Source organism: Nelumbo nucifera, chromosome 2, assembly GCF_055504915.1.
Source record: "Nelumbo nucifera cultivar China Antique chromosome 2, China Antique-T2T, whole genome shotgun sequence".
NCBI classification, from domain to species: domain Eukaryota; kingdom Viridiplantae; phylum Streptophyta; class Magnoliopsida; order Proteales; family Nelumbonaceae; genus Nelumbo; species Nelumbo nucifera.
The window spans coordinates 18,835,960-18,861,786 of NC_142650.1; the positions used below are offsets into that span (position 1 = coordinate 18,835,960).

The 25,827-nt window shown below is 40.1% G+C and overlaps 1 protein-coding gene across 2 annotated transcripts in view; it reads left to right on the top strand.

Moving 5' to 3' along the window:
• Positions 1-3,597: 3,597 nt before the first annotated feature.
• Positions 3,598-25,827, top strand: part of LOC104595033 (uncharacterized) — a 49,302-nt gene continuing 27,072 nt past the window's right edge. For both annotated transcript variants that reach the window (XM_088898623.1, XM_010255581.3), the window contains exons 1-2: positions 3,598-5,176; positions 8,856-9,150. In XM_088898623.1, the coding sequence (XP_088754749.1) occupies positions 3,838-5,176; positions 8,856-9,150 (1,634 nt within the window). In that variant the 5' untranslated portion in view covers positions 3,598-3,837. The remainder of the gene's footprint in view (positions 5,177-8,855; positions 9,151-25,827) is intronic.

Consider the following 25,827-nt stretch of genomic DNA (forward strand, 5'->3'; position numbering starts at 1 on the left):
CTGGTCAGGTGACTGGTTCCAGTTTTCCCCAAAACCAATTTTTTTCCAAAAAATGTTGATTTGGTTAGCAAGCTACTAACCTGAGCACTCGAACCGTTCAACGGTTTTGACCTTTTTTTTGTCAGAACGAGTCATCCATTCGGTTCGAATAGTTCGATTGTTTGACCTGAGAACCGGACCCCTGAACAGTTCGTTGTACATATCAGTTTTAAAAACCTTGATTTTGACAACTCCAGTTCAGAGTTTGAGCCCAAAATCTACCTTGTCTTGCCCACCATCCTTGGTATTCAAAGTTTGTTCTATCTTTCCAAGCGATTAGGTTAAGTTCAATCTTCCAAGAAGCTAATAGGGCATCTCGTCGTCTTTCTGATGAGACCATAGTTCTCTGTAATAGTGGCCCTTCAAGTTATTTCTTTGTTCAAGTTAAAGGAGATCTAACAGAAGTACTCGACCCATTTTATAGGCGGTTTTATATGGTGACGCTCTTAGTAGAACAAGGGAAGTGTTTTATCGATCTTCATCCGGTTCATTTTATGGCGTGAAAAATCATAACCTAGGAAAAACACTATTCTAATTATATAAGTGAGTCCCTCCTCACAAAGGAGAGGCATTTAAAGAAAGAAAATCCAACACTAAAGAATCAACCCTTGTAATTAGCTTTGATGGATTGTGAACAATTTCATGCCACTTCTCTGATTCACGATGATCTTCCCAACATGGACGATGATCTTGTATGTTGGGGCCACCCCACAAACCACGTAGTCTTTAGCGAGTCCGGATTTCCTGCACAATCCATGTGCCATGTCAGCACTCTCTTATGTTAAAATTTCACATGCGTGAGTTAGAGTATGCCAGGGCCACCCCACAAACCATGTAGTCTTTAGCGAGTCCGGATTTCCTAATCCTTCCTGAAGACCTTTTTGTACATCAAATCAAAATGTGCCATGTCAACACTCTCTTATGTTAAAATTTCACATGCGTGAGTTAGAGTAACAAATGTTTCAAATGTCCTCCCTATTTTTAGTATATTAAATTTTTAAAATAAATAAAAAAATGGTTTTTTTTCCTATTTCATTCAAATAAAAAACAAGAAAATTAAACAATCGAGAATAAGAATTCCACCTTGACTTCCGATTTCCAGGAATTAAATGCGTGAAAGCTTAGATGATTCTTCGACTGATAACCAACTAGAATCAACAATGGAGGTAAAGTAATTAATTGACCTTTCTCTGTCAATTTTAATATGTAGATAGACAATAAAAGATTCAAAAGAACAAAGAATCTATCACCACTCATCATTTAGAATCCGTGCATCTATATAATGTTTCGATGTCGAATTGCTATTAGAACAACAACATCTACACAAGAAGTTTTTCTTTATATACTCCATGGTTTTCGAATCACCGTTGATCCAGATAGTTAGAGATTTTAGCAACGTGAGAGAGCCATCATCTTTAGTCGCTCCCACCAATACCCATCAAAAGGTTAGCAGTGTATCTGCAACTAACTCTGTATCTTGGTACTCTTGTTAACTCCTACGAGATCGATGGGGATATTGATGCCAACAATGTCGGTGATGGCACCTCCAGTATGTCGCCCTATAGAAAACTAGGTTCCCCGAAGCTCTACTCGCTTCCGCCGCTTTTCCAACAAAGTTTTAGATAGAAACAGAAAAAATACAAATGATAATATGACTGTAGATGAGGAACAAACCTATGGGAGCAAGACAATTCACCAGTATCTTGACGATTTGATTGGAGTTGTTGGGGTTGAGTGAGCTCTTGATGAAGTCCATTTCATTTGATCGAATGATGATGCAATTGGTTCTACTAGCCTGTGACAACATATCATTGTGGATCAAGCAGCCACTCCTAATTCTTGGATAAATCATTGATTTTGTAGCTTAACATCACTACAAAAATACGAATCGGAATCCGTGCCTATCTCTAAAGCAGTATCGACTCAAATTAGACTTCCTACATAATAGCTTCTTCCATATCTTTTAGTAGATTATTGGGATGTTTTAGGTTCCCATTTCATTTTAGAAGTAACGGGTTTAGATGGTCAATAAGTTACGATGCATTCATCATCAACAATAGAACACACCAGCTATAGGCATGAGATTTGTGAAGATGATGACTCTCTCACGTTGCTAAAATCGGCAAAGAAAGGTCAATTAAATACTTTATTTCGATTGTTGAGAGAGTCATCTCAGCTTTCATGCGTTTAATTCTTGAAAATCGGAAGTCAAGGCGGAATTCTTATTCTCTATTGTTTAATTTTCTTTGTTTTTTATTTGAATGAAATAGGAAAAAGAAATCTTAACTTGTATTATTTATTTATTCTAAAATTTTAATATATCAAAAACAGAGAAGACGTTTGAAAAGTGCCACATGGCACTTTTTGATTTGATGTACAGAAAAATCTTCAAGAAGGATTGTGTAGGAAATCCAAACTTGTCTTCAGCGTCAATATGGCTGTCATCGCTGGGGACGCCCTCTTACTGCTCAGGTTCCAACACATCGTTTCCCAAACCCTTCTTGAACTCGCCCTAGAGACACGCCTCCTCCGCATTATAGCCGAGATAGCCCGTGCACTAGAAATTGTCCGTTGCACTTGGGTTTGAAACTCTATAGTAGAGTTTCCGTTCCCGATTTTGATGCCCTGAGTTTTGTGAAATAAAAGAGTATTTTAGGAGTTTTTGAAAAAATATCAGTCCATGGCGAAGAGCTCACAAAACAATAGGGGAGGTTTAAGAAATTTGCCCTTACCTTTTCCCTTAGCAAATTTTTAAGCAACTTTGAATTCACATCTGCACCCCACAAGGGGGTGCTCCAAAATGCCCCACATCACATCCCTACTTTGTATTGGGAACATCTCTTGATAACAGTACGGGAGATGATGAGACATCATTGGGAGATGCTCCCAATACAAGATGGAGATGTGTTGTGGGGCAATGGGGCCCATATGTGAACTTGTCACCAAAGTCCAAACATATATGGGTTGGAAGTGGGAATTAGCGAGTTTGGGACGAGTTATGGGCTTTACATCTGTGCCCTACAATGTCCCATGGTAAATCTCTGCAATGTGCTGGGAACAACTTCTTGATGATGTATCAGAAATGATGATGTCATTATCAGGAGATGTTCCCAATACATGACGGAAATGTGCCTTGGGATGTAGTGGGGCGCAGATTTGAACTCTAAGTTATGTATTGGGTGAGTTCAAATCAGCCCCCCACAACGTCCCATAACACATCCCCACATGGTGATAATACAAAAAATGATGATGTCATCGTTGGGAGATGTTTCCAATACAAGGAGGGAATGTGCTGTGAGATTAGTTCCAATTTACTGGGGCGCTTCACAATGTCCCACAGTGCATTCCTGTTGTGCATTGGGAACATCTCCCAATGATATATCAGACCTGATGATGTTCCCAATACAAGGCGGGGATGCGCTGTAGGACGTTGTGGGGCGCAGATCTGAACTCCTGTGGGACGTTGTGGGGGCAGTCTTGTGGGGGCTGATTCGCTCTGGTAGCGGGTACCCGTTACTCCGTTAGGTCTGGATTTTTAACTCCCTGCCACCTATAAGGGTTTCGTTCCTTTCGGCTTTCGCTCGCTATTTGCGAGTGCGTATCTCTCTCCTGCGAGCGCAACTTCAAAATATCAGGAATACACTGAATCACTAGACAGAACCACCCTACTGACTAGATGGACTTGAAAGATCCAAAGAACGGGCTCAGTCGTTCATAGTCTTCTTGGTTTATCTGTCTGAAATTGTAGTTCTTGATTCTTGAGGTTCCTAGCAATTGAACCTTTTCGTTTCACAAGTCATGGACGAAGAGACTGATCATGATAATTGCGGTCGGTTCAAACGAAAAATCGCTGAGATAGACAATGAGATTCAAGAAAAGCAAGAACTTGCGGAAAGCGAGTCGGATTTTGTTTCTGAAGTAGTTTTCTCCGAAGTTATTGATGAAAAGCAAGAGATGATCGTTTCTGAGATCGAAGAAAAGCAAGAAATTATAGAGAAAAAGGCGAGTTCCGTTTCTGAAAGATCCGGCACTGGTCTTCTGACCGAGACAATGGATTCGATTGGTTGTGAAAACACTGGAGTTTTCTCAGGTGTTGTAGAACCGCAGAAGATGGTTGCCCATTTTATCGATGACTGCGAGGGAGGTCTCTTGCAATCCAAAGGTCACAATAACAGTCTGAGCGAAGAGTGGGTCCAAGAGAAGGGTTCTGTTGCACGATCTCGCACGGAACCTATCTTGGAAGATTGCAAGATAAGTTTCTTAGCTTCTGAAAAAAAGGGAAAGATGGTGCAAGACGACGTTGTGTCTATCTATCAATCTCAATATCTCGTTGAGGAGGTCAGTAGTTTGAGGAGATGTCAAAGGAATCCTGAGAGTCTATTGGAAGTTAAAGAAACGCAATATGTGCTGGAGTCTGAGCTTAAATCCATCTCTAATGCTCATAACAACGATGCAAAAATGAAGGAGATCAGTCAAGAGCATGAAAAGTTGGAAAATGAAGTTCAGGATACTGATGAGAAGCTGAACGGTGGGCCTGAGTGTGAAACTTGTGTTTCGGAGGCCAAAGAAGCTCAAGAATTGATGGAAAATGATGGTTCCAGGACGAAAGATTTCAATGGAACTGAGGAGCACATAGAAAATTCCTCGTCGAGTAAAGAAAAAGGAGAAACGCCAGACACTCATCAAACATCGATTTCTAAACATGGACTTGACTGTGTTAAGATCGCGAGGGTGGTGGTTTTCGGTAAAGGTTCAGAGACAGATGTGAAAACTGATGTAAAAGAAGAAACAAGTGGGAAGGAGAAACTTTCCAGGAGAAAACTGAAGGCCATGAAGAAGGCTTCAGTGATGAATGAGACTCGAAGAGTGTTAAATCTTTGGGCTGAAGTTCGAGATATCTGCCCAATGAAACCGGATCAATGTAAGATTAGTTACTCAAGGAACGAAATGGATGCTCTGAGGTTTGTGGATGTTGAAAGACAGCAGACTATGTGGAAAGAGATATACAACGCTCTGGAGCCTGTTGTGGCGAAGGAGCTTGATGGCATGACAAGATGTAAGCAGCAGACACAGAGGCACAGAAATGTTGATAATCGACAACGTCCTGGAAAGAAGAAAGGGGGTGACGGAATTCTCCGTATGTTTCCTCATTTTGACTATCTTGTTCATTTCGAACGTTTCTTATTCTTTCTGTTTAACTTTATTTTTAATTATGCATATGCTTATTTATGGATTTGAATGATTGTTCTTAAGAAGAAATTATATTCTTGTTGGCCTTTGAGTATAGGACTAGGCTCTAGTTCAGCATCTGGTCTTGGAGATAGTTAACATTTGATTGTATGATGCTATTGAAGGAAAGCAAAGGTTGAGAAAAAAAATCAGGGTTTGAGGGGCATATATTTTAATGAAGGCTGGACTGTATATTAGTCAATGTGTTCATTGGTAATTGGTCATAAAACAGCAACTACAAAAGGAAATTTTCCTTGGTATTCAGTTTACGTGCTATATCCACTGTATTGAGTCTTTTGACAAATCAATTTGCAATTGTTCATGCCAACAGTTTAGCAAACACTCTTGCAAGGTTGAGTGTTAACAAAAGTGAGTTAGAATGGGGAATGCCTGGGCCAGGTATAAATGCGTACTGACTATTCTTACTTCAGCATGATATTGACAGTCTTTGACTACGATGTGTCTATACTACTACTCTAAGCATGTGGAGAGTAGTATTGCTTTTTTTGCTATTGAAAATTTCCAATATTAATGCGACATTGTTATTTATCAAAAAAATTTCATGTTTGTGACTTATAACCTTACCTACACTGAATATCCTGATAAAATTCCTATCGGTTCCTTAAAATGGGAAGACCTTCCTTCTTACTTGTGGGTGAAAAGAACGGATTCTTTTATTTATGCAGGATGTTAGAAAGTTCAAATTTCTTTATGTGCCAAACCCATAGGTTGTAAAGAGTATTTACTCTAATATCAAACCGGCTTAAGTTCATGAAAACACTCATCCATGGTTAGCTCTCTGTACCTTGGAACAAAATTTGCCACTTTATCATAAAAAGGAAACAGAAAAGAACACCTTTTACCACTTAGATTTAGGAAATCCACTATTACACCAATAAACTTCTACTACTATATGGTGGTACAAATGGACATTTGTTTACCTGTTGATGCTTTCTTGGATCTTGGGGCAATATTAAATAGATGCATATGGAAGGCTGAGTAATGGACCTGGGTGTTCTTTTAGGTATTTCCTAGTTGCTTAAGCCTCAAGGAAGGGGTTTTTATGTGTTTATAGGGTTTTCAGTTTTGGTTGCGGTGGGGATCTCAAAATGTAATTGATTATTTTAGGGTTGTTTTCTTAAGGTACAAGGGGTTTAGCTGATGTTGTTTTTCCTGGGTTGGGTGATGTCTTATCACCTAGTTGTATCCTCCTTTTTCTGTTTCGTTAATAAATTTTCTTCTTTATTTATCTTCAAAAAAAAAGCCTCAAGGAAACTCGGAATGTAGGTATTAAATGCCAATATGTATCCTTATATCTTTATTGATCAAGCCAATATGTATCCTTATAGTTAATAAAGTTCAACCAGCTTAAGTTCATGAAAACACTCATCCATGGTTAGTTCTCTGTACATTGGAACAAATTTTTGCACTTGCTCGTTTAAGAAAATAAAGAACACCTTTTACCTCTTAGGTTTAGGAAATCCACTATTGCACCAAGAATTTTTTACTATACGGTGGTACAAATGGACATTTGTTTACCTGCTGATTTCAGCTAACCCTAAGGCCCCAAAGAGAGGGCTTTTGCTTGGCGCAATATTAAATATATGCCTATTGGAAGGTTGTGTAATGAACTTGGGTATTTTCTAGGTATTTCCTAGTTGCTTAAGCCTCAAAGAAACTTGAAACGTGGGTATTGTATGCTAATATGTATCTTTATAGTTAATAAAGTTCACATTGTGTTACTGGAAAAATAACAGAAAAGGAAAAGCTATATTCTAAGAGGATAGGACCTAAAAGCTCTAGCCTTCTAAATGAGCCGTTTACAACTAACCTGGAAAGGAGAAAAGAAAATTCCATTGGTTTAGTTGATACTCGAAGGACCATGTTCGTAAGTTAACCCAAGGAACCCCATCAAAGATAGCAGTAATAGAGCCACCAAAAAGTTCATCAATACTATTGCCCATGGGCCATGGGTGTTGTCCAAAAAATGTGGTTATTACATCTGTACTCATTGCATTATGTTTAGGAATACCATTTTGACAGGGACAAAATTAGATTAAGGCCTTGTATTTTATTTTTTGGTGAAAACTTCTGCCATATTGGCAGAAAAGGCTGCTTTACCAGTTACCACTACTTCCTCCAGTTTCCATATCATATATGTTGACTGTTTCTAGTGTTGGTGTCGTAGTTGTTGTTATTATGTTTTCTCTTCATGAGACTAGTCACATTTTTTGACATTTTTTTTTCTCCTATTAATGATTTTGTTGGTATGCATTTCCTTATCTTATGGATCTTAATTTCCTATTTTGGTGTCAATTGGTTCTGAGTTAGGTTTAGACATAAACATGGTCCCCTTTATTTTGTTTTCTATTATACCCAGATACCTGACATGTCTAGAATACCAGTGTCAGATATGAATATATGATGAGCATCCAATATCACAGCAGATACTGCATAGACACTTATAGCATTAACACTTGTAGGATATATAAAGCAGTATATTTTAACAAACATACTATAAAGAAATTTGAATGTGTTAGAATTTCATCAAAAATGTTAGAAGTTAATTAAATCTGACAGGATACAAGTATTAAGAAATGTCACTTAGCTGTATATTTTAACTAACATATTATAAAGAAATCCGTATGTGTTAGAAATTCATCAAAAAATGTTAGAAGTTAATTATTTATCAAAAAAATGTTAGAAGTTAATTAAATTTGACAGGATACAAGTATTAAGAAATGTTGTATTGGTATTCGTGTCAGTATCTATATCCTAGTGCCATCTTTTTACATGCTGATATAGTGTAGACTGTAGAGGCACCTTTATTAACTTTCTGATTGTTCACAGATCTGTGGATAACTGATGAAACATTTCAATAAATAGTTTGTTTCTTTCCCTGGTGGAGAATGGAAGAAGAAAAAATAATGCCATTCCCATAGTCAAGTCCTCACCTCCTTTCTAGATGTTTTTTTTTGTCAAGCTATTTCTTCTCTTGGGTCTATGTGTCAGATTGTGTCAATTTGATGGGGTTTTATTTATACTGTGCACAGGTACGGTGGCTGCAAAGGGAAGATGGAACTACCTGCAAATCCATGTGCATTGAAGATATCTGCAAGCAATATGCACAATATTCCTGCCAAGAGCCACTAGACTTGAACCCTAGGGAGATGATAGTTTTAAGTGGCATAGACATTTGTATAAAACCCTTACAAAAAGCGCTTGCCCAATTTTAATGTTGACTTCTGAAGTAAATACTTTAGTGATAGTGTTCATGATAAAAATGTACTACCATTGTAAATGACAATAATAAGCTGATGATACTTCTTAATAAAACCTGTACTGCAAATAGTTGTAATTTCTTCTTTCCCTGGCTTCTCCTTTTGTTAAAAATGGGTTATTTATCGACTTTTACACGTTAATAAAACTTGTATTCATGATTACATGCACTTCAATGGGTTGAAATGGCTTATCCATGCACTTAATCATCTTGGATATTGTGCATCTCTTCTTTTGTATTCTTGCCATGGCTACTCCTACCCTCATTAAAAATGGATGAGAATGCTTTATTTGGTCATGTATTTCAGGTGAGTCCTGTCCTCCAAATACGGAGAATAATGAATACAAAGAGGCAAATCCTCTAGATCAAGCTTGTGGTGTCTATGTTAATCCCTTGGATCTTTCTTGTGGAGATTGTGTTAATGATCAAAATGATTGCACCATCATTCAAGAGGAGACCATCATTGAAGAGGTATTCAATGAAGATGAAGACAGTGAGGATGAGTATGAAAGCATCCATAAACTTGCCTTTTTAGTCGAAGGAGAACCTGATTTTGACTCTGGCTCCCCTCAAGATGGTTTTGAATATCTTAGACGTGTGAGGTATCTTTGCATCATGTTCTTTTTGAATTTGTATGGTTGATTATGTTACATATGGCGGGGTGGCATTTTTGTATTACTTTAGCATTCTTAGTTTTCTTCCTCAAATATCAGATCTTTATTGGCATTATTTGAAATTTTGATTTCATTAGGCATTTTTCCATGTGCAAATGGGGTAATATCAGGGATTTTATAAATTATGCTCAGATATTTGAAAAATCTAAAAAACTATAAAAAAAGAAAATGAAACTTATTTTATAAAACTTAAATAAATGTTAAACAAGATATAATCACACACTTAAAACCCAAAAAAATGACAATCCACTATATACCATAAACAATAAGAGATTAAAACTCTTAAATAGGTATCAATGGGAACATCTAATTATTCTCGTGCAAGATGAATATTCTTATAAATATTACTTTACCTTTTCCAAAAAAAATGAATATCCTTATAAACCAAGGTTAACCTTATATTCCTAATTCTTTCACATAGAGGTTCTTTAAGATGAACTCGAACTCTATCTTAAATTATGAGATCATATTAGTTATTGCTATGATTTATATTGTTGTATATTATTAATTATCCAATTAAAATTTTTAAAAGTTTTATATTTTTTAAAGCCTAGTTCAAGTTGTTGATTCAAAGATCTAAAATCAATAATTCCAAATGCTTTTTTTTTCCTTAATCTTATGCAAAAATGTGGTTTGAGGATTTTCTATGCATTAGGATTGTTTCCTATTGATTTTTGGCAAAACTACAGAAAATTTCCCAATATTTCACTGAAATTTTGAATATTTGCATATAATGAATTTAAAATTTTGTTTATATACCATTTTTGAAATATAGGGAAATATTGAGATAAATTTACTTTATTTTATTTTATTTTTTATTCTAGGATGTTTTTGTTTTGTCCCTTGGGGAAATAGGGAGATTTTGGAGAATCTCTATATTTCAGAAAAATGCAAATTATGCTTATTGGTTTCTCTCCCTTGAAGGGTTACATCTATATTTGGGTGAGCTGAAGTTTGGTTTTGTTATTTAAATGGTTAAGTGTATAAATCACAAGGATGTAGGAGTTAATTCTTATATTAAAAACCATCCAGTCTCCACAGATTGGACATATTTTCTCCCTACTTTGTGGAACTGTGACACATGTGTCAAGACACAAATGACTAAAACAGTGAGTCAAGTTTACAAGAAAAGGCCACGCCAGCCTTTAAAACAATACAAATGAAAGCCAACCACTAGAACAGAGTACATAACAGAACTTTACAAGTGGATAGGCTTGTGTAATTGATTGTATCACAATTATAAATAATGAAAGAAAGATCAGAGGGGGGCGACATTGATTTTGGAAATTTTCTCTCTCTCTCTCTCTCTCTCTCTTGTTTTAGGAGGTAGGCTCCCTCAAAGAGCTTTGCGTTAGGCAGCAACCTAACAAGTTGGTATCAGAGTGAAGATGCCAAGTACAAGGTCGTCCTCGATGGAGAACAAGGTCGACAACATGGAAGGGGAGATGCAACAATGTCGGCAGACATTAAAGAAATTAAGGAGAGCCTTTGTGTCCTTGCTTGGACGACTAGAGAAGATACCACTGGGTTTGAATCGAGAAGGGCAAGAAGAATACAGCGGTACCAGTCACTGGAGCAGATCAGGAACCAATAGAATGGCAACAATCGAGTTTCCCATCTTCGCAGGGGTGATCCAATGTCTTGGCTCCTTTGAACGGAAAGGTATTTCGATTACCACGACATGCCTGGACCTGATTGCATTCCCTTGGCCTCCGTGCACCTGGAAGGAGAAGTGATCGTCTGGTACCAGTGGTATCGGCAACAACACCCAAGAGCTACATGGGCGGACTTCACAATGCCTTAATAATTAGGTTTGGAGCATCGGCCTTTGAAAATTATGATGAAAGCCTTGCCAAATTACGACAAACCGGCTCCGTCCAAGATTACTAGATGGCATTTGAAAGATTGGCTGTGTGCGTGCAAGGGTGGCCGGAAAACGCATTGGTTGGTAGTTTTGTCGGCGGACTAAGGGAAGAACTGCGACTGGAGGTTAAAGCTATGCAACCTACCACTTTCTTGATGCAACAACTTTAGCTCGACTCCATAAGGATAAACCAAATCGAGCAAGAAGAATTAATCGACCTCTGGGAGCCACAGTTAGACCAGGTATACCTAACCCAGAACCTGGTATCTTAGGCAAACTGGATTCCAGACCAAGAGTGGGAATTGTGGGCAAGGAAGCCAGTTCAAGCCCATTTGCCCTAGGCAAGAGGTTAACCTGGGCCGAGATGCAAGCCTGTTGAGAGAAGGGTTTTTGTTATGCTTGTGGAGACAAATTTGGACCAGGCCATCGTTGCAAGATCCAACAGGTATTCTTCCTTCAACCCGAAACTGAGAACATAGAGGAGGAACCAACTGACATCAGCTTGCCAGTGGATAACCAAGAATGGGAGCAGTGGACAAAAGAATGTCCAGAAGTATCCTTGCAAGCCTGTTCAGTTATCTACTTTGGAGTGTGAGAGTTGTTAGTTAGGAAAGCATTGTAGACAGTCTTTTAAACCAAGTAATAAAAGAAGTACTTCTGCTTTTAATATCATTCACACTGATGTATGGGGGCCATATCATATCCCTTCCATGGGAGGATTCCGTTACTTTTTCTTGTTTGTGAATGATTATACACGATATTCTTGGATATATTTGATGAGATCACGTGATGAGGTTCCTAACTTGGTACGACAGTTCCACCAGATGGTTCTCACACAATTTGGAGTGAGAACTAAGGCTTTTAGATCAGATAATGCCAGAGAGTACTTTGAGAAGGACCTGACCACGTATCTCTTAGAACATGGTGTAGTTCATCAGAGTAGTTGTGCATATACACCGCAACAGAATGGAGTTGCTGAGAGGAAAAACAGACACATTGTGGAGGTGGCAAGGAGTCTTATGGTGTGTGCTTCAGTTCCTTTGCAGTTCTGGGGAGATGCAGTTTTTACAGCTGTGCATTTGATTAACCGTGTTCCTTCACGAACTTTGGGGTTTAAGGTGCCATTTAGTTTTATTTTTCCAGATGGGGTGATATTTCATATACCTCTGAGGGTTTTTGGCTGTGTTTCCTATGTTTACATTCTTGGCCCTCATCGCAAGAAATTGAATCCTAAGGCCAAGAAATGTGTTTTTCCTAGGTATGCTCAGAACCAAAAGGGGTATTGCTGTTATGACCCAGTGTCGATGAGCAGATTTGTCACTATGGATGTTACCTTCTTTGAATCCACCTTCTTCTCGAGTGGTTCTCCTCAGGAGGAGAGTTTTGGGGAGAACTCACAATCTGTTCCTCTTCCTGTTTCTTTGGTGCCTCTATTAGTTCAGCCAGCACCTCCATCAGTTCAGCCAGTACTTGCATCAGTTCACTTGCACTTCCAGTTTCATTACCTGAGCCACTATGGGCAGCCTCACAAAAATATCAGTGCTGGTAGATGATGGTTGACTCTACACATCCTCAACCGACACCACTCTCTGTCAGTCCTTCTAAAACTCCAGATTTGATAGATACAGTTCTAGTTTTTCCTCTTGAGCTTGAGCCTGTTATGTTTTATGATGATAATGTTCCTGTCCCTAACACCATTGTTGCAGCTGATCCAATGACCTTGATCTTCCCATTGCACTTCGTAAGGGGAAGAGAAAGTGTATAGCCCACTGCATTTCACACCATCTTTCCTACAGTGCCTTATCACCCTCTTACCGTGTTTTTCTTTCTTCCCTGGATTCTGTGTCTATACCCAGGAATGCTACTGAGGCTCTCTCCAAACCTGAGTGGAAAACAACCATGCAAGATGAGATGGATGCTTTGGTCAAAAATCAAACTTGGGAAATAGTTGATCTCCCCCCAGACAAGGAAACAGTCGGATGTAGATGGGTATTCACAGTGAAGGCCGATGGCAAGATAGAGAGGTACAAGGCAAGGTTGGTAGCAAAAGGGTATACTCTGATCTATAGTGTTGATTATCTGGAAACCTTTGCATCAATAGCTAAGATGAGTTCAATTTGTATCTTTTTATCTCTAGCAGCCACCTATTCATGGCCCTTGTTCTAGCTTGATGTCAAAAATGCCTTCCTCAATGGTGATTTATAGGAGGAGGTATATATGGACATTCCAACATGCTTTTATGAAAATATTAGTAGAGGAAAGGTGTGTAGACTCAGAAAATCTCTGTATGGACTGAAACAATCACCTAGGGCTTGGTTTGACAGGTTTAGAGGGGCACTCATCCGTTTTGGATACACACAGACACAGTCTGATCACACCCTCTTTGTGAAGAGGAGAGACGCTCTGGTGTCAATTTTGATTGTGTATGTGGATGATATAGTGGTGACAGGAAATGATCTAGAGGAGATTGATGATCTCAAAAAATCATTGTAGCAAGAATTTGAGATCAAAGATCTTGGTGAGCTCAAATACTTTTTGGGGATTGAAGTTGTAAGATCCAAGCATGGGATCTTCATTTCACAGAGAAAGTGTGTACTTGACCTATTGTGGGAGACTGGGCAGCTGGGGACCAAACCAGCAGACACTTCTATTGATTCAAATCACAGAATTAATGGTGTGGATGGCTAGTTGGTAAAGGATGCGAGGAGATATCAAAGAATGGTGGGCCGACTGCTGTGTTTGTATATGACACAACCAAATATTTCTTATGTTGTCAGTGTTGTGAGTCAGTATATGCATGCACCTCGGGTTTAGCATTGGGAATCTATTGAGAGAATACTTGCATATCTGGAAAAGCACCCTGGCATAGGCATTATTTTCTCAAATCATGAGAATCTGAAGCTAGAATCCTATACAGTTGCAGACTGGGCAGGATGCTTAGATGATAGGAGGTCTACATCAGGAGTGTGTACCTTTGTTGGTGGAAACTTGATCTCCTGGAAGAGTAAGAAGCAAGCAGTTGTGGCAAGGTCAAATGCAAAGGTTGAGTATAGGTCCATGGCTCATGGTGTCTCAGAACTTCTTTGGGTTAGATCTCTTTTGAGTGAAATTGGGGTGAAAGCAGAGGAACCTATGATGTTATGCTGTAACAATCAGGCTGCAATTAATATTGCCCACAATCCAATTCAGCATGATAGGACAAACCACATTGAAGTTGATAGACACTTTATAAGAGAAAGGGTAACAACCGGAGAAGTTTGTTTGCCTTATGTCTCTTCAGAGTTGGCTGATGTTCTCACTAAAGGGGTGGCAAAGAACAAGCTTGAACATAATCTACACAAGTTGGGAATGTGTGACATTTACTCCCAACTTGAGGGGGAGTGTTGAAGATTAATCAGTTTTATGATGTTTTTCTGAGTAGATGTTTTATCTTAGTTGTTAGATAGGAGGTGGGGACCACAGTAGTTATGTGAGTCCAAATTTTATTATGTTTTTGAGTGTTATATATGTTGTTTTATGTTTTGCCGCCCTATAAGGGCATAGTTGTCTTTGTACTGTTCTATTATTTTTAGTATAAATAATAAGTGAAGGGGGTGGCCAGATTATTGCTCTCTTTTCTTTTCAACTTCTCTTCTTCTCCTTCTCTCTTCCTTTTATCTTCAAGAAACTACTTTTCTTTCATATTTTTTAATTCAGCAGATTTCTACTCAAGCTTTTACCAGTCTTGCATCCTCTCAAACTATGAGAGTAACGGGTGATACAAGGGTGCCATGTGTCGGTTCTCATAGACACTGGCAACACCCTCAATTTCGTCACACAAACATTGGTCAGGCAACTAGGGATTCCGGTCCAACCGTCCACAACATTCCGGGTGCATGTAGCTAATGGGAGCAACCTGGTGTGTGATAGTATATGCACAGGGTTAAAACTAAAAATACAAGGACATGACTTCGAAGTAGGCCTACACCCCCTAGAAATTAGTGGAGCGGATGTAGTTCTTGAAGTCCAATGGTTAAAGGCAACTAGGGCCGGTGATCTGTGACTGGGTCCATCTCACAATGGACTTTCAGGTGGGAAAATCACAGGTGCATATTCAAGGGCAGATGTCTAAGGATCCAGGGCCCATTAGCCTTGCCACTCTAAGAAAACAAGTAGCAGATCCAACCCACATCACTCTAATGCAGATAGACTCCCATTGGAACATCCCAATTTTAGCCAAAGGAAGTAACTCCAGTAGATCTGAGGAATTCCACATACAACTACAACAACTACTTCAGCAGTTTTCGGTGGTCTTCAAAGAGCCTAAAGAACTTCCACCGGAATGTGCTCATGATCATTCCATTCCTTTGCTGCCCGGAGTTGTACCCATGAATGTAAGGCCCTATTGTTACTCTTATTTTCAGAAACTAGAAATTGAGAGACAAGTGCAAGATATGCTTGATAGAAAAGTTATACAACCTAGCCATAGCCCATTCTCCTCACCGGTATTACTCGTTAAAAAGAAGGATGGAACATGGAGGTTTTGTATAGACTATAGGGCCCTGAACAACATTACTATAAAAGATCGGTTTCCCATACCGTTGATTGATGAAGTACTAGATGAACTCGGCCGGGCCACAATATTCTCCAAACTAGACTTGAGATTAGGATATCATCAAATTCGGGTCCATGATGGCGACATCCACAAGACCGCCTTCCGTACACAAGATGGGCATTATGGGTTTTTGGTCATGCCGTTTGGATTGACCAATGCTCCGGCTACTTTCCAAGCACTCATGAATGATGTATTTCGACCCCACTTGAGCAAATTTATACTAATTTTTTTGATGATATACTAGTATATAGTGCTACATGGGATGGACACCTAGTGCATTTACAAACTACCTTGGAATTACTAAGGACTCATAAACTCTTTGCAAAGGAGTCAAATTGCGCATTCGGACAAACTCAAGTACACTACCTTGGGCATGTAGTTGAAAACGACACTGTAGTGGCAGACTCGGAAAAAATCGCAAGCATGATAAATTGGCCCCAACCTCAAAATGTCAAGGAGTTACGGGCCTTCTTAGGCCTAATAAGGTACTATCGTCGATTCATTAGAGGGTATGGACTGATTGCTGCACCTTTGACTAGTTTACTTAAGAAGAATGGATTTTTCTGGACTATGGAGGTCCAACAGGCCTTTGAGACACTAAAAACAACTGTTTCATCTCCACCGACGCTCACACTTCTAGATTTCACAAAGGACTTCATCATTGAATGTGATGCGTCAAGCCAAGGAGTGGGTGGGGTTCTCATGCAAGAAGGGAGGCCACTAGCTTTTTTCAGCAAAGCATTGACATCACAAAGATGGCCAGGTCAGTATATGAACAAGAATTGATAGTGGTTGTTCTTGCAGTTCAGCAATGGCGACCCTACCTTCTAGGGAGGAGGTTCATCATACAAACTGACCATAAGAGCTTGAAATTTCTGTTGGAACAGTCAGTTTTATCCCTAGAACAGCAGCGGTGGGTAGCCAAATTACTTGGTTATGATTATGTCATTGAATAGAAGGCGGGGCACACTAACAAAGCGGCAGATGCATTGTCACGCCAATCATAACTGATCCCACTACTACTCACGTCCCCAACATGTTCCTTCATGGATCAGTTACGGGAAGAAGCCAAAAGGCACCCAAAATTGAGCAACCTGTGTTCACAGGTTCGGGGAGGACCCTACCAGCCACCCAGGGTGGAGAATAACTTGCTGTTTATAAATACCGACTGGTGATATCACAGGATTCAGTCCATATTCATCAGCTTCTTGAACTATTCCACTCATCACCAGCAAGAGGCCACTCAGGAATTCTGCATACTTACAAGAGACTAGCCACCTAGTTCCATTGGAAAGGCATCCAGAATTCAGTCCAAAAATTCATAGCCGAATGTGTCGTTTGCCAAAAATATAAGGCAGATACCCAGAGCTCAGCAGGCCTACTACGACCACTCCCATTTCCTACACAAGTGTGGGCTGATATATCCATGGACTTTGTAACGGGGCTGCCCCTTTCCTATGGCAAGTCCGTCATTCTTGTAGTTGTTGATAGATTCACCAAATACTGCCACTCAGGAATTCTGCATACCTAACAGCACCAGTGATGAGAAGGCCTCTACCCTAGGTGGGATAGGATTGCCCAATATTCCTTTCGTAATGGAGTTATCCACCTGGTTCCTGATGATTACTTTATAGAATGATCTCACAGTAAACCATCCATTGTTACATTCCTTCTACTACCTTGTGTCCTCTTTTTTATTTATTTTTTGATAGGAAACAATAACTTTCATTAAACTTAAAAGGAAAAGCATTACAGTTGTCACCTTCAAAAACATTAGGTGACCCCTCATAACATAATCAACTTACAAACATCCCAAAATAAAGTCTCCCTATTAACCCCTTGCTTTGCCGAAGCGTCAACCAAACCATTTGCTGACCTCCTAGAGGAGGTTAGATGATTCACCATCTCACTACTATTCAAGCAAAGTCTACAAACGTGTGGGGATAAACATCAGTTTGGTCTCTTTCTTTGAAGCACATCCAAAGTGTTAATTTTTTGGAGAACAACTTCCCAACAAAAAGCCCTCACCTTTGAAGATACAGGAGCACTCCGTGTAGAGAACACTAATGTGGACCCCACTGGTGTGGTCCACACTATGTTCGTATGACAGCAACTAGTTAGCAATTAGTTATGTTAGTTTTAGTTTACACAATACCAACCACTCTCTCTTTTCTCAAACCACTCTACGAGTTCTCCCTCTCCATCTCTCTTCTCTTCTCTTTTCTTTTATTTTTCTGTTCAAAACCTAAGGCTATTTGTAGTCTTGTATGACTACTTGGTATCAGAGCAAGATCTAGGGCTTCTCATGTGAGTCTGATCCATCCGACCACATGAGAATTGCCTAGGGCTGGAAGAATAGAAAGGTCTTTCTTCGGCTGATTCTTGGAGGTTATCAGATATTGCAACAGCTGTCCAAAGATTGAATCATGCCCTTGATAACCATGAAGAATCAGAGAAAGATAAGAGGTTCAAGATCAGTTTTTTGATCAAGACTGGAGGTGGCGATGAATTTCAGAGGATTTCTGGATCAAGATAAGTGCTTTCAGAATTTTCTGGGGAGGTGATCAGACTTGTCTCTCGATTTAAAGTTTTGCTCTCTGGAAGACCCAGTAGAGCTGCTTCAGGACTGTTACTGCTGAATCTGATTTCTGCTACTACTGCTATCAGCTTCAAGACCAGTAGGCCAACTGTCGCAGTAATTAGAAAGGTTTTTTTTTTTTTTTAATTACTGAATCTGAATTCTGCTTCTAGACCCACTATTACTAGTTACAGACCCAGTAGGCCGACTGTTACAGTAATTAGGAGGTGTTTTTTGATTAATTCCTAATCAAGAATGGAGTTTAAGAGCCAAGGGGAGGGTGTTTTTGGGACTGGTTCAGGTAACATGACTGAGAACACTTTCCATATCACAACTGTTAAGTTTGATGGATTAAACTACTTAGAATGGGCCCAATCAGCCATGATGGCCATTGGGGGTAGAGGAAAACTGAGCTATTTGTTGGGGGATATGAAGGAACCAACTAAGGAGGATCCCACTTATGCTAAGTGGATTTAGGAGAATTATTTGGTGATGACTTGTTGTGCAACTCCATGCAGCCACACATTAGCCGAAACTACTTATGGGCAAAAACAGCTAAGGAAATATGGGATGCTATGAAAGAAACCTACTCTCAGCCCCTTAATGTTTATAGGGCTTATGAGCTGAAATGTGAGGTTAGAAATCTCAAGCAAGGTGAGAAACAGGTCTCTGTTTATTTTTCAACATTGAAATCTCTGTGGCATGAAATTGACCACCGTGAAACAATTGAATGGGAAAGTTAGAAGGATGCATAGACTTGCAGAAAGCAAGTTGAAACTAATAGAGTGTTTGAGTTCTTGGCTGGTCTGAATTTTGAGTATGATATTGTGAGACAACAGTTGTTGACAAGAGAGTGTAACTCTATCTCAAGCCTATTCCCTAGTGCACAGTGAAGAGATTAGGATAAAAGTTATGTTACAACAGCAACCTTTCGAATCAGCCCTGGCAGCAGTTAAACCCAAGTTTGGGGGTGATAAGGAAAGGGATATGAAGAAAGAAGCTAAGAAGGACCTAGTATGTGAACATTGCAAGAAACCTAAACACACTAAAGACACTTGTTTGAAGTTGCACCCACATCTAGTTCCAGCAAAACTCAGAAACGACTGGAAAGTGAAGTTAGTAATTCGGTGCCTTCTGGACACCCTAGCTACTGTCCGAGCTACTCTAACACAACTGGAAAGTGAAGTTAGTAATTTAGTGCCATCTCTTCAGCCATCATCAGCTCCTCCAAACTCTTCCTTTGCTCATTCAGGTAATTGGGCCTCAACTTACCATGTTTCAGCTCCAGGTAATTCATAACATTTTTGGGTAATAGACTCAGGAGCATCTGACCATATGACTGGCTTGCCATCACTGTTTACTACCTATCATTTATCCTCTGGCAGAGACAAAGTGTCTACTGCTGATGGCTCCCTTGTTCCTATTTTTGGCGAGGGAGACATCAAGTTGTCTAATGCCATTTCCCTATCCTCGGTTTTTCATGTTCCTAAATTTAGTACCAACTTGCTTTCAGTTAGTAGCATTACAAAAAACCAGAATTGTTCAGTAACCTTTTTCCCTGATCGATGTGTTTTTCAAGATTTGGAGGCAAGGAAAGTGATTGGGACTGGCTGTGAGATGAATATCTGCTTGGAGGGAATTCTCATTGGGAAGATAGTGAAACTAAGAGGTCTTTTGTTTCTCAGTCTGTTGATCAGGTGATGCTTTGGCATAATAGGAGTCATTATGCTTTCAGTTAGTAGCATTACAAAAAACCAGAATTGTTCAGTAACCTTTTTCCCTGATCGATGTGTTTTTCAAGATTTGGAGGCAAGGAAAGTGATTGGGACTGGCTGTGAGATGAATATCTGCTTGGAGGGAATTCTCATTGGGAAGATAGTGAAACTAAGAGGTCTTTTGTTTCTCAGTCTGTTGATCAGGTGATGCTTTGGCATAATAGGATGGGTCATTTATCCTTTTGGGCTTTGAAGAGTTTGTTTCCTAGTCTATTTGAGTCTATCCAGATGTCTAGCTTGAAATGTGAGAGTTGTGAACTTGCAAAACACTGTAGGACAACCTATTCGTTGAGTAATAGCAGAAGCAATACTCCTTTTAAAATTGTGCATACTGATGTGGGGACCTTATCATATCAATGCCATGGGGGGGGGGGGTACAAATATTTCCTGCTATTTGTTGATGATCATACTCGTTTTTCTTGGGTCTATGTTATGCGTTCTTGAGATGAGGTTCCAGCATTGACCGGATCTTTCATCAGATGATTTTAACCCAATTTGGGGTCAAAATCAAAATTTGTAGATTCGATAATGCGAAAGAATATTTTGGAAACCTATTAACCTCTTATTTGCTTGACCATGGGATTATTCATCAGAGTACCTGCCCTTATACACTACAGCAGAATGGGGTTGCTGAAAGAAAGAATAGACACATATTAGAGGTGGCCAGAAGCATTATGTTTACCTCCAATGTGCCTATACGTTTATGGGGGGATGCTATTCTTACAGCAGTATATTTTATCAATCGAATTCCTTCATGGGTTCTTGACATGAAAACTCCATTTACCCTCTTATATCCTAATAAAGAGTTGTTTACCGTTCCGCTTAAAACCTTTGGCTGTACTTGCTTTGCTCAGATTCTTGGTCCTCATCGTTCCAAATTTGATCCTAAGGCCTCAAAATGTATTTTCCTCGGCTATGCACAAACTCAAAAGGGATATTGCTGCTATGAACCCACTTCTGAGAAGAGATTTGTCTCTATGGATGTTACTTTCTTTGAGGATGTATCCTATTATCCAAGGGTTTCTCCTCAGGGGGAGAGTAGTGAGGTTGGGATTAACTCCTCAGAAATTCCTTTACTTGTCCCATTAAGTGAAGAGGGGTGTAATTGGGAGGGTTGTCAGAGGTGCCGGGATGTGAGAGTCTATCACAGACGGTGGAGGCAGGCTGATTTTGGTCATCAATAGTCCAAGCCAGCCCCAACTTCTTTTGTAGATCCAGATTCAGGTACCACAACTCCTGCAGATCAAGAACCAGGTACCACAATCCATTTGACAGAAATTACAGATGGGATACCTTCCACTGATGAACCTTCACCTTCAATAGATGACCTTGATCTCCCCATTGCAGTCCGTAAAGGAAAACGCTGTTGCTCCACATCCACAACTCACTGCATTTCCCAGTACTTGTCCTATCTCCTATGATCATCTATCCCCCTCTTATAAGTCCTTTCTTACATTCATTGCTAATATTCCCTTTCCCAAAACAGTATAGGAAGCCTCGTCAGTTCTTGAGTGGAAAGATGCAATAAAAGTAGAAATGGATGCCCTTATCAAAAACAATACCTGGGAGATAGTTGATCAGCCTAAAGGGAAGAAACCGATTGGATGTAGATGGGTATTCTCTGTGAAATATAATGCTAATGGTTCCACTGAAAGGTATAAGGCTTGATTAGTTGCAAAGGGATTTACTCAGACATATGGTATTGACTATTTGGAGACTTTTGCACCAGTAGCAAAGATGACTACTATCAGAGTCTTATTATCTCTTGCAACTAGTTACTCTTGGCCTTTGTTTTAGATGAATGTTAAAAATGCCTTCCTCAACGGAGACTTGCAGGGAGAAGTTTACATGTAGTTGCCTCTGGGATTTTATGGTGAAGAGATAGGAAAGAAGGTTTACAGGCTAAATAAAGCCTTGTATGGACTAAAACAGTTCCCTAGAGCTTGGTTTGATAGATTCAGACGAGCCCTTGAAATGTTCGGTTATGCACAGGCACAGTCAGACTACACCCTGTTCGGTTTTCTTGGGTTTATCTTATGCGTTCACGAGATGAAGTACCCGCCCTGACCCAAAACTTCCACCAAATGATCCTAACCCAATTTGATGCCAAGATCAAAGTTCTTAGATCTGATAATGCAAAGGAATACTTTGCTAAGCCATTGGCATCTTACCTTCTTCATCATGGGGTTATCCACCAGAGCACTTGCCCTCATACACCTCAATAGAATGGGGTTGCAGAAAGGAAGAATAGGCACATCTTGGAGGTGGCTAGAAGTATTATGTTTACCTCCAATGTCCCTATTCGCTTCTGGGGTGATGCTATCCTCAAAGCGGTATATCTTATTAATTGGGTTCCTTCTCGGGTTCTTGATATGAAACCTCCCTTTTCCCTTCTATACCCAAATGAGGAGTTATTTACTGTTCCCCTTAAAACATTTGGTTGTACCTGTTTTGTTCAGCTTCTCGAACCCCATCACTCCAAGTTCGAACCCAAGGCCTCCAAACGCATCTTTCTTGGTTATGTACAAACTCAAAAGGGTTATTGCTGCTATGATCTTGTTTCAGGGAAGAAGTTTGTCTCCATGGATGTCACTTTCTTTGAGGAGACACCCTACTATTCTCAGGTTTCTCCTCAGGGGGAGAGTAGTGAGAGTGGGGGTTTGGGTCCTTTTCTTCAGGGGGAGCGCAGTGAGGGCAGGGTTAATACTTTTGGGACTGTTCCTTTACCTATTCCATTGGGTGATGAGGGTTGCAGTAGTGAGGGTGGTCAGAGGGATCAGGAGTTGAGAGTCTATCACAGGCGATGCAGGCAGGTTGATCCCGGTCATCAGTAGTCCAGGCCAGCTCCAACCTCTTCTGCGGCTCCAAGTTCAGGTATTACAGTCCCAGGGCCCATAGAGACATCTTCCATTGTTTCCACTTCACCCCTTGCAGACGACCTTGACCTTCCCATTGCCATCCGTAAAGGAAAACGACATTGCACCACATCTACAGCCCACTGCATTTCCCAGTTTTTATCCTATGATCGCCTATCTCCCTCCTATAGGTCCTATCTTACTTTCGTTGCTAATGTCCCTATTCCAAGAACAGTGCAAGAAGCCCTATCAGTCCCGAAGTGGAGAGGTGCAATGCAAGTTGAAATGGATGCTCTGTTGAAAAATAATACCTGGGAGCTAGTTGATTTTCCCAAAGGAAAGAAACCAATTGGATGCAGATGGGTATTTACTGTGAAGCACAATGCAGATGGCTCCATTGAGAGGTACAAAGCTCGGCTAATTGCAAAATGGTTCACCCATACTTATGGTATAGATTACTTGGAGACATTTGCCCCGGTAGCCAAAATGACCACCATTCGAGTTCTATTATCTCTTGCAGCAAGCCACAATTGGCCTTTGTACCAAATGGACGTTAAAAATGTTTTTCTGAATGGAGACCTGCAGGAAGAGGTTTACATGCAGTTGCCTCCTGGATTCTATGATACAGAGATAGGTAAGAAGGTCTGCCGGCTCAATAAGGCATTGTATGGGTTGAAGCAGTCACCTAGAGCTTGGTTCGATAGATTCAAACTAGCCCTTGGGAAGTTCGGTTATGTACAGGCCCGGTCAGATCATACACTGTTCATCAAGAGGGTGGAGTCCTCTCTGACACTACTTGCAGTATATGTTGATGATATTGTGGTGACAGGAAATGACAGCCATGAAATTGAGTCCCTCAAATATCTCCTTCATCAAGAGTTTGAGGTGAAAGATCTTGGTGCTCTTCGATATTTTTTGGGTATTGAGGTTGCTAGATCTGAACAGGGGATCTTTGTCTCTCAGCGGAAATATGTTCTAGATCTGTTGGCGGAAACTGGAAAGTTAGGTGTCAAGCCTGCGGACACACCTATTGAACAGAACCACAGGATTAGTGCAGAGAGTGGGGAGCCTCTTGAAGACAAAGTTATGTTCCAGCGATTAGTGGGAAAGCTCCTATATCTCTGCCTCACTCGGCCAACTATCAGTTATGCAGTTAGTGTTGTCAGTTAGTACATGCATTCTCCTAGAACCACGCATTTTCTTGTAGCAGAAAGAATATTAGCATACTTGAAGAGATGCCCGGGTAGAGGTATACTATTCAAGAACAATGACCACATGAAGGTGGAGGTCTATACGGATGCCGATTGGGCTGGGAGTGTTGATGACAGAAGGTGTACCTCTGGATATTGTGCCCTTGTGGGAGGTAACCTTGTCTCTTGGAGGAGTAAGAAACAGAGTGTTGTCTCTCGATCTAGTGCTGAAGCTGAATACAGGTCAATGGCTAACGGAGTGGCTGAAATTCTATGGCTGAGATCACTACTTGAGGAGTTGGGTATTGAGTCTGAGAAGCCCCTGATGCTGTATTGTGATAATCAAGCGGCTATTAATATAGCACACAATCCGGTGCAACATGACAGAACCAAACATATTGAAGTTAATCGACATTTTGTACGAGAGAGGGTCTCATCACAAGAAGTGTGTCTCCCGTACATCACCTTCAACATGCAGCTAGCAGATATCCTCACCAAAGTTGTACCAAGGAAGAAGCTAGAAGCGGATCTATCCAAGTTGGGAATGATAAACATTTATTCCCAACTTGAGGGGAGTGTAGAGAACACTGATGTGGGCCCCACAGCTATGGTCCCACTGTGTTCGTAGGGTAGAAGGTGTTCTAGTCTTTCTAGGGTTAGCTGGTGGTTAGTTAGTTATGTCAGTTGTTATTTATTTCAGTCTTATTTTGTTTGTTATGTAAATACTAAGGGCAGATCTGTCCTTTCCATGTAATGAGCATAACCTATAAATACTAAATAAAGTGGCAGCGGCAGAACATTATGCTTCTGTTCCTCCTTTCAACTCTTGTGTTCTACTGCTCTCTCTTCTCTCTTTCTCCTCTCTTATCTATACCTTTTTCTCCTATTTTCGAACCTGAAATCCATTAGGGTTCAAGACTGATAGCAGTCCTGAACGTCTACTTAAACAATAAGGGTAATTCAGCCCTTTTGCCCTTCTTGTAATCCTTTTACAATTAAAACATTATGAATATAAGAGGGGGCAGCTATTTACACAATACCAACCGCTCTCTCTTTTCTCAAACCACTCTACGAGTTCTCCTCCATCTCTCTTCTCCTCCTCTCCTCTTCTCTTTTCTTTTATTTTTCTGTTCAAAACCCAAGGCTATTTGTAGTCTTGTACGACTACTCACCACACTTTTTTAATAGGAAAAGAGGTAACCAAGTTAGTGGATTGCAATAGAGCATTGGAAAATGAAGAACAGAGAAAAACCTAAGGAGGACTCTGACCAAATTCTACCATCAAGAGAAGACTAATCTAGAAACATTGAGTTTGGAAGAGAAATTAGTTCATTTGCCAAGCCCACTTCGGAGTCCCTTAATCCTAGATCCCAAGAATCCCCTAAGACACAAAAAGAAAAAATGACTTTAAATTTGCTCAAAGAGAGGGAATAGATGATCGGGAACCTGTTCTTAGGAGGAGAGTCCCCAATCCAAGTGTCCTCCCTAAAAAGAACTTTATTACCCAAGCATGGATCATACCCAATGAAAGGAGAAAAAGTGGGCAGCATGCCAACAATGTCTTTCCATGGGAATGCAAAGCCCTAGGGTCAAGACCAGCATCCCATCCACTAGCTGCCATTCCATGGATATTTCTTACTACTCTATGCCATAAGCTTTCCTGCTCCTTGGGAAATCTCCACAACCACTTACCTAGCAGCATTATGTTTCTTAATCTGACATTTCCAATCCCTAAACCCCCTTTATCTA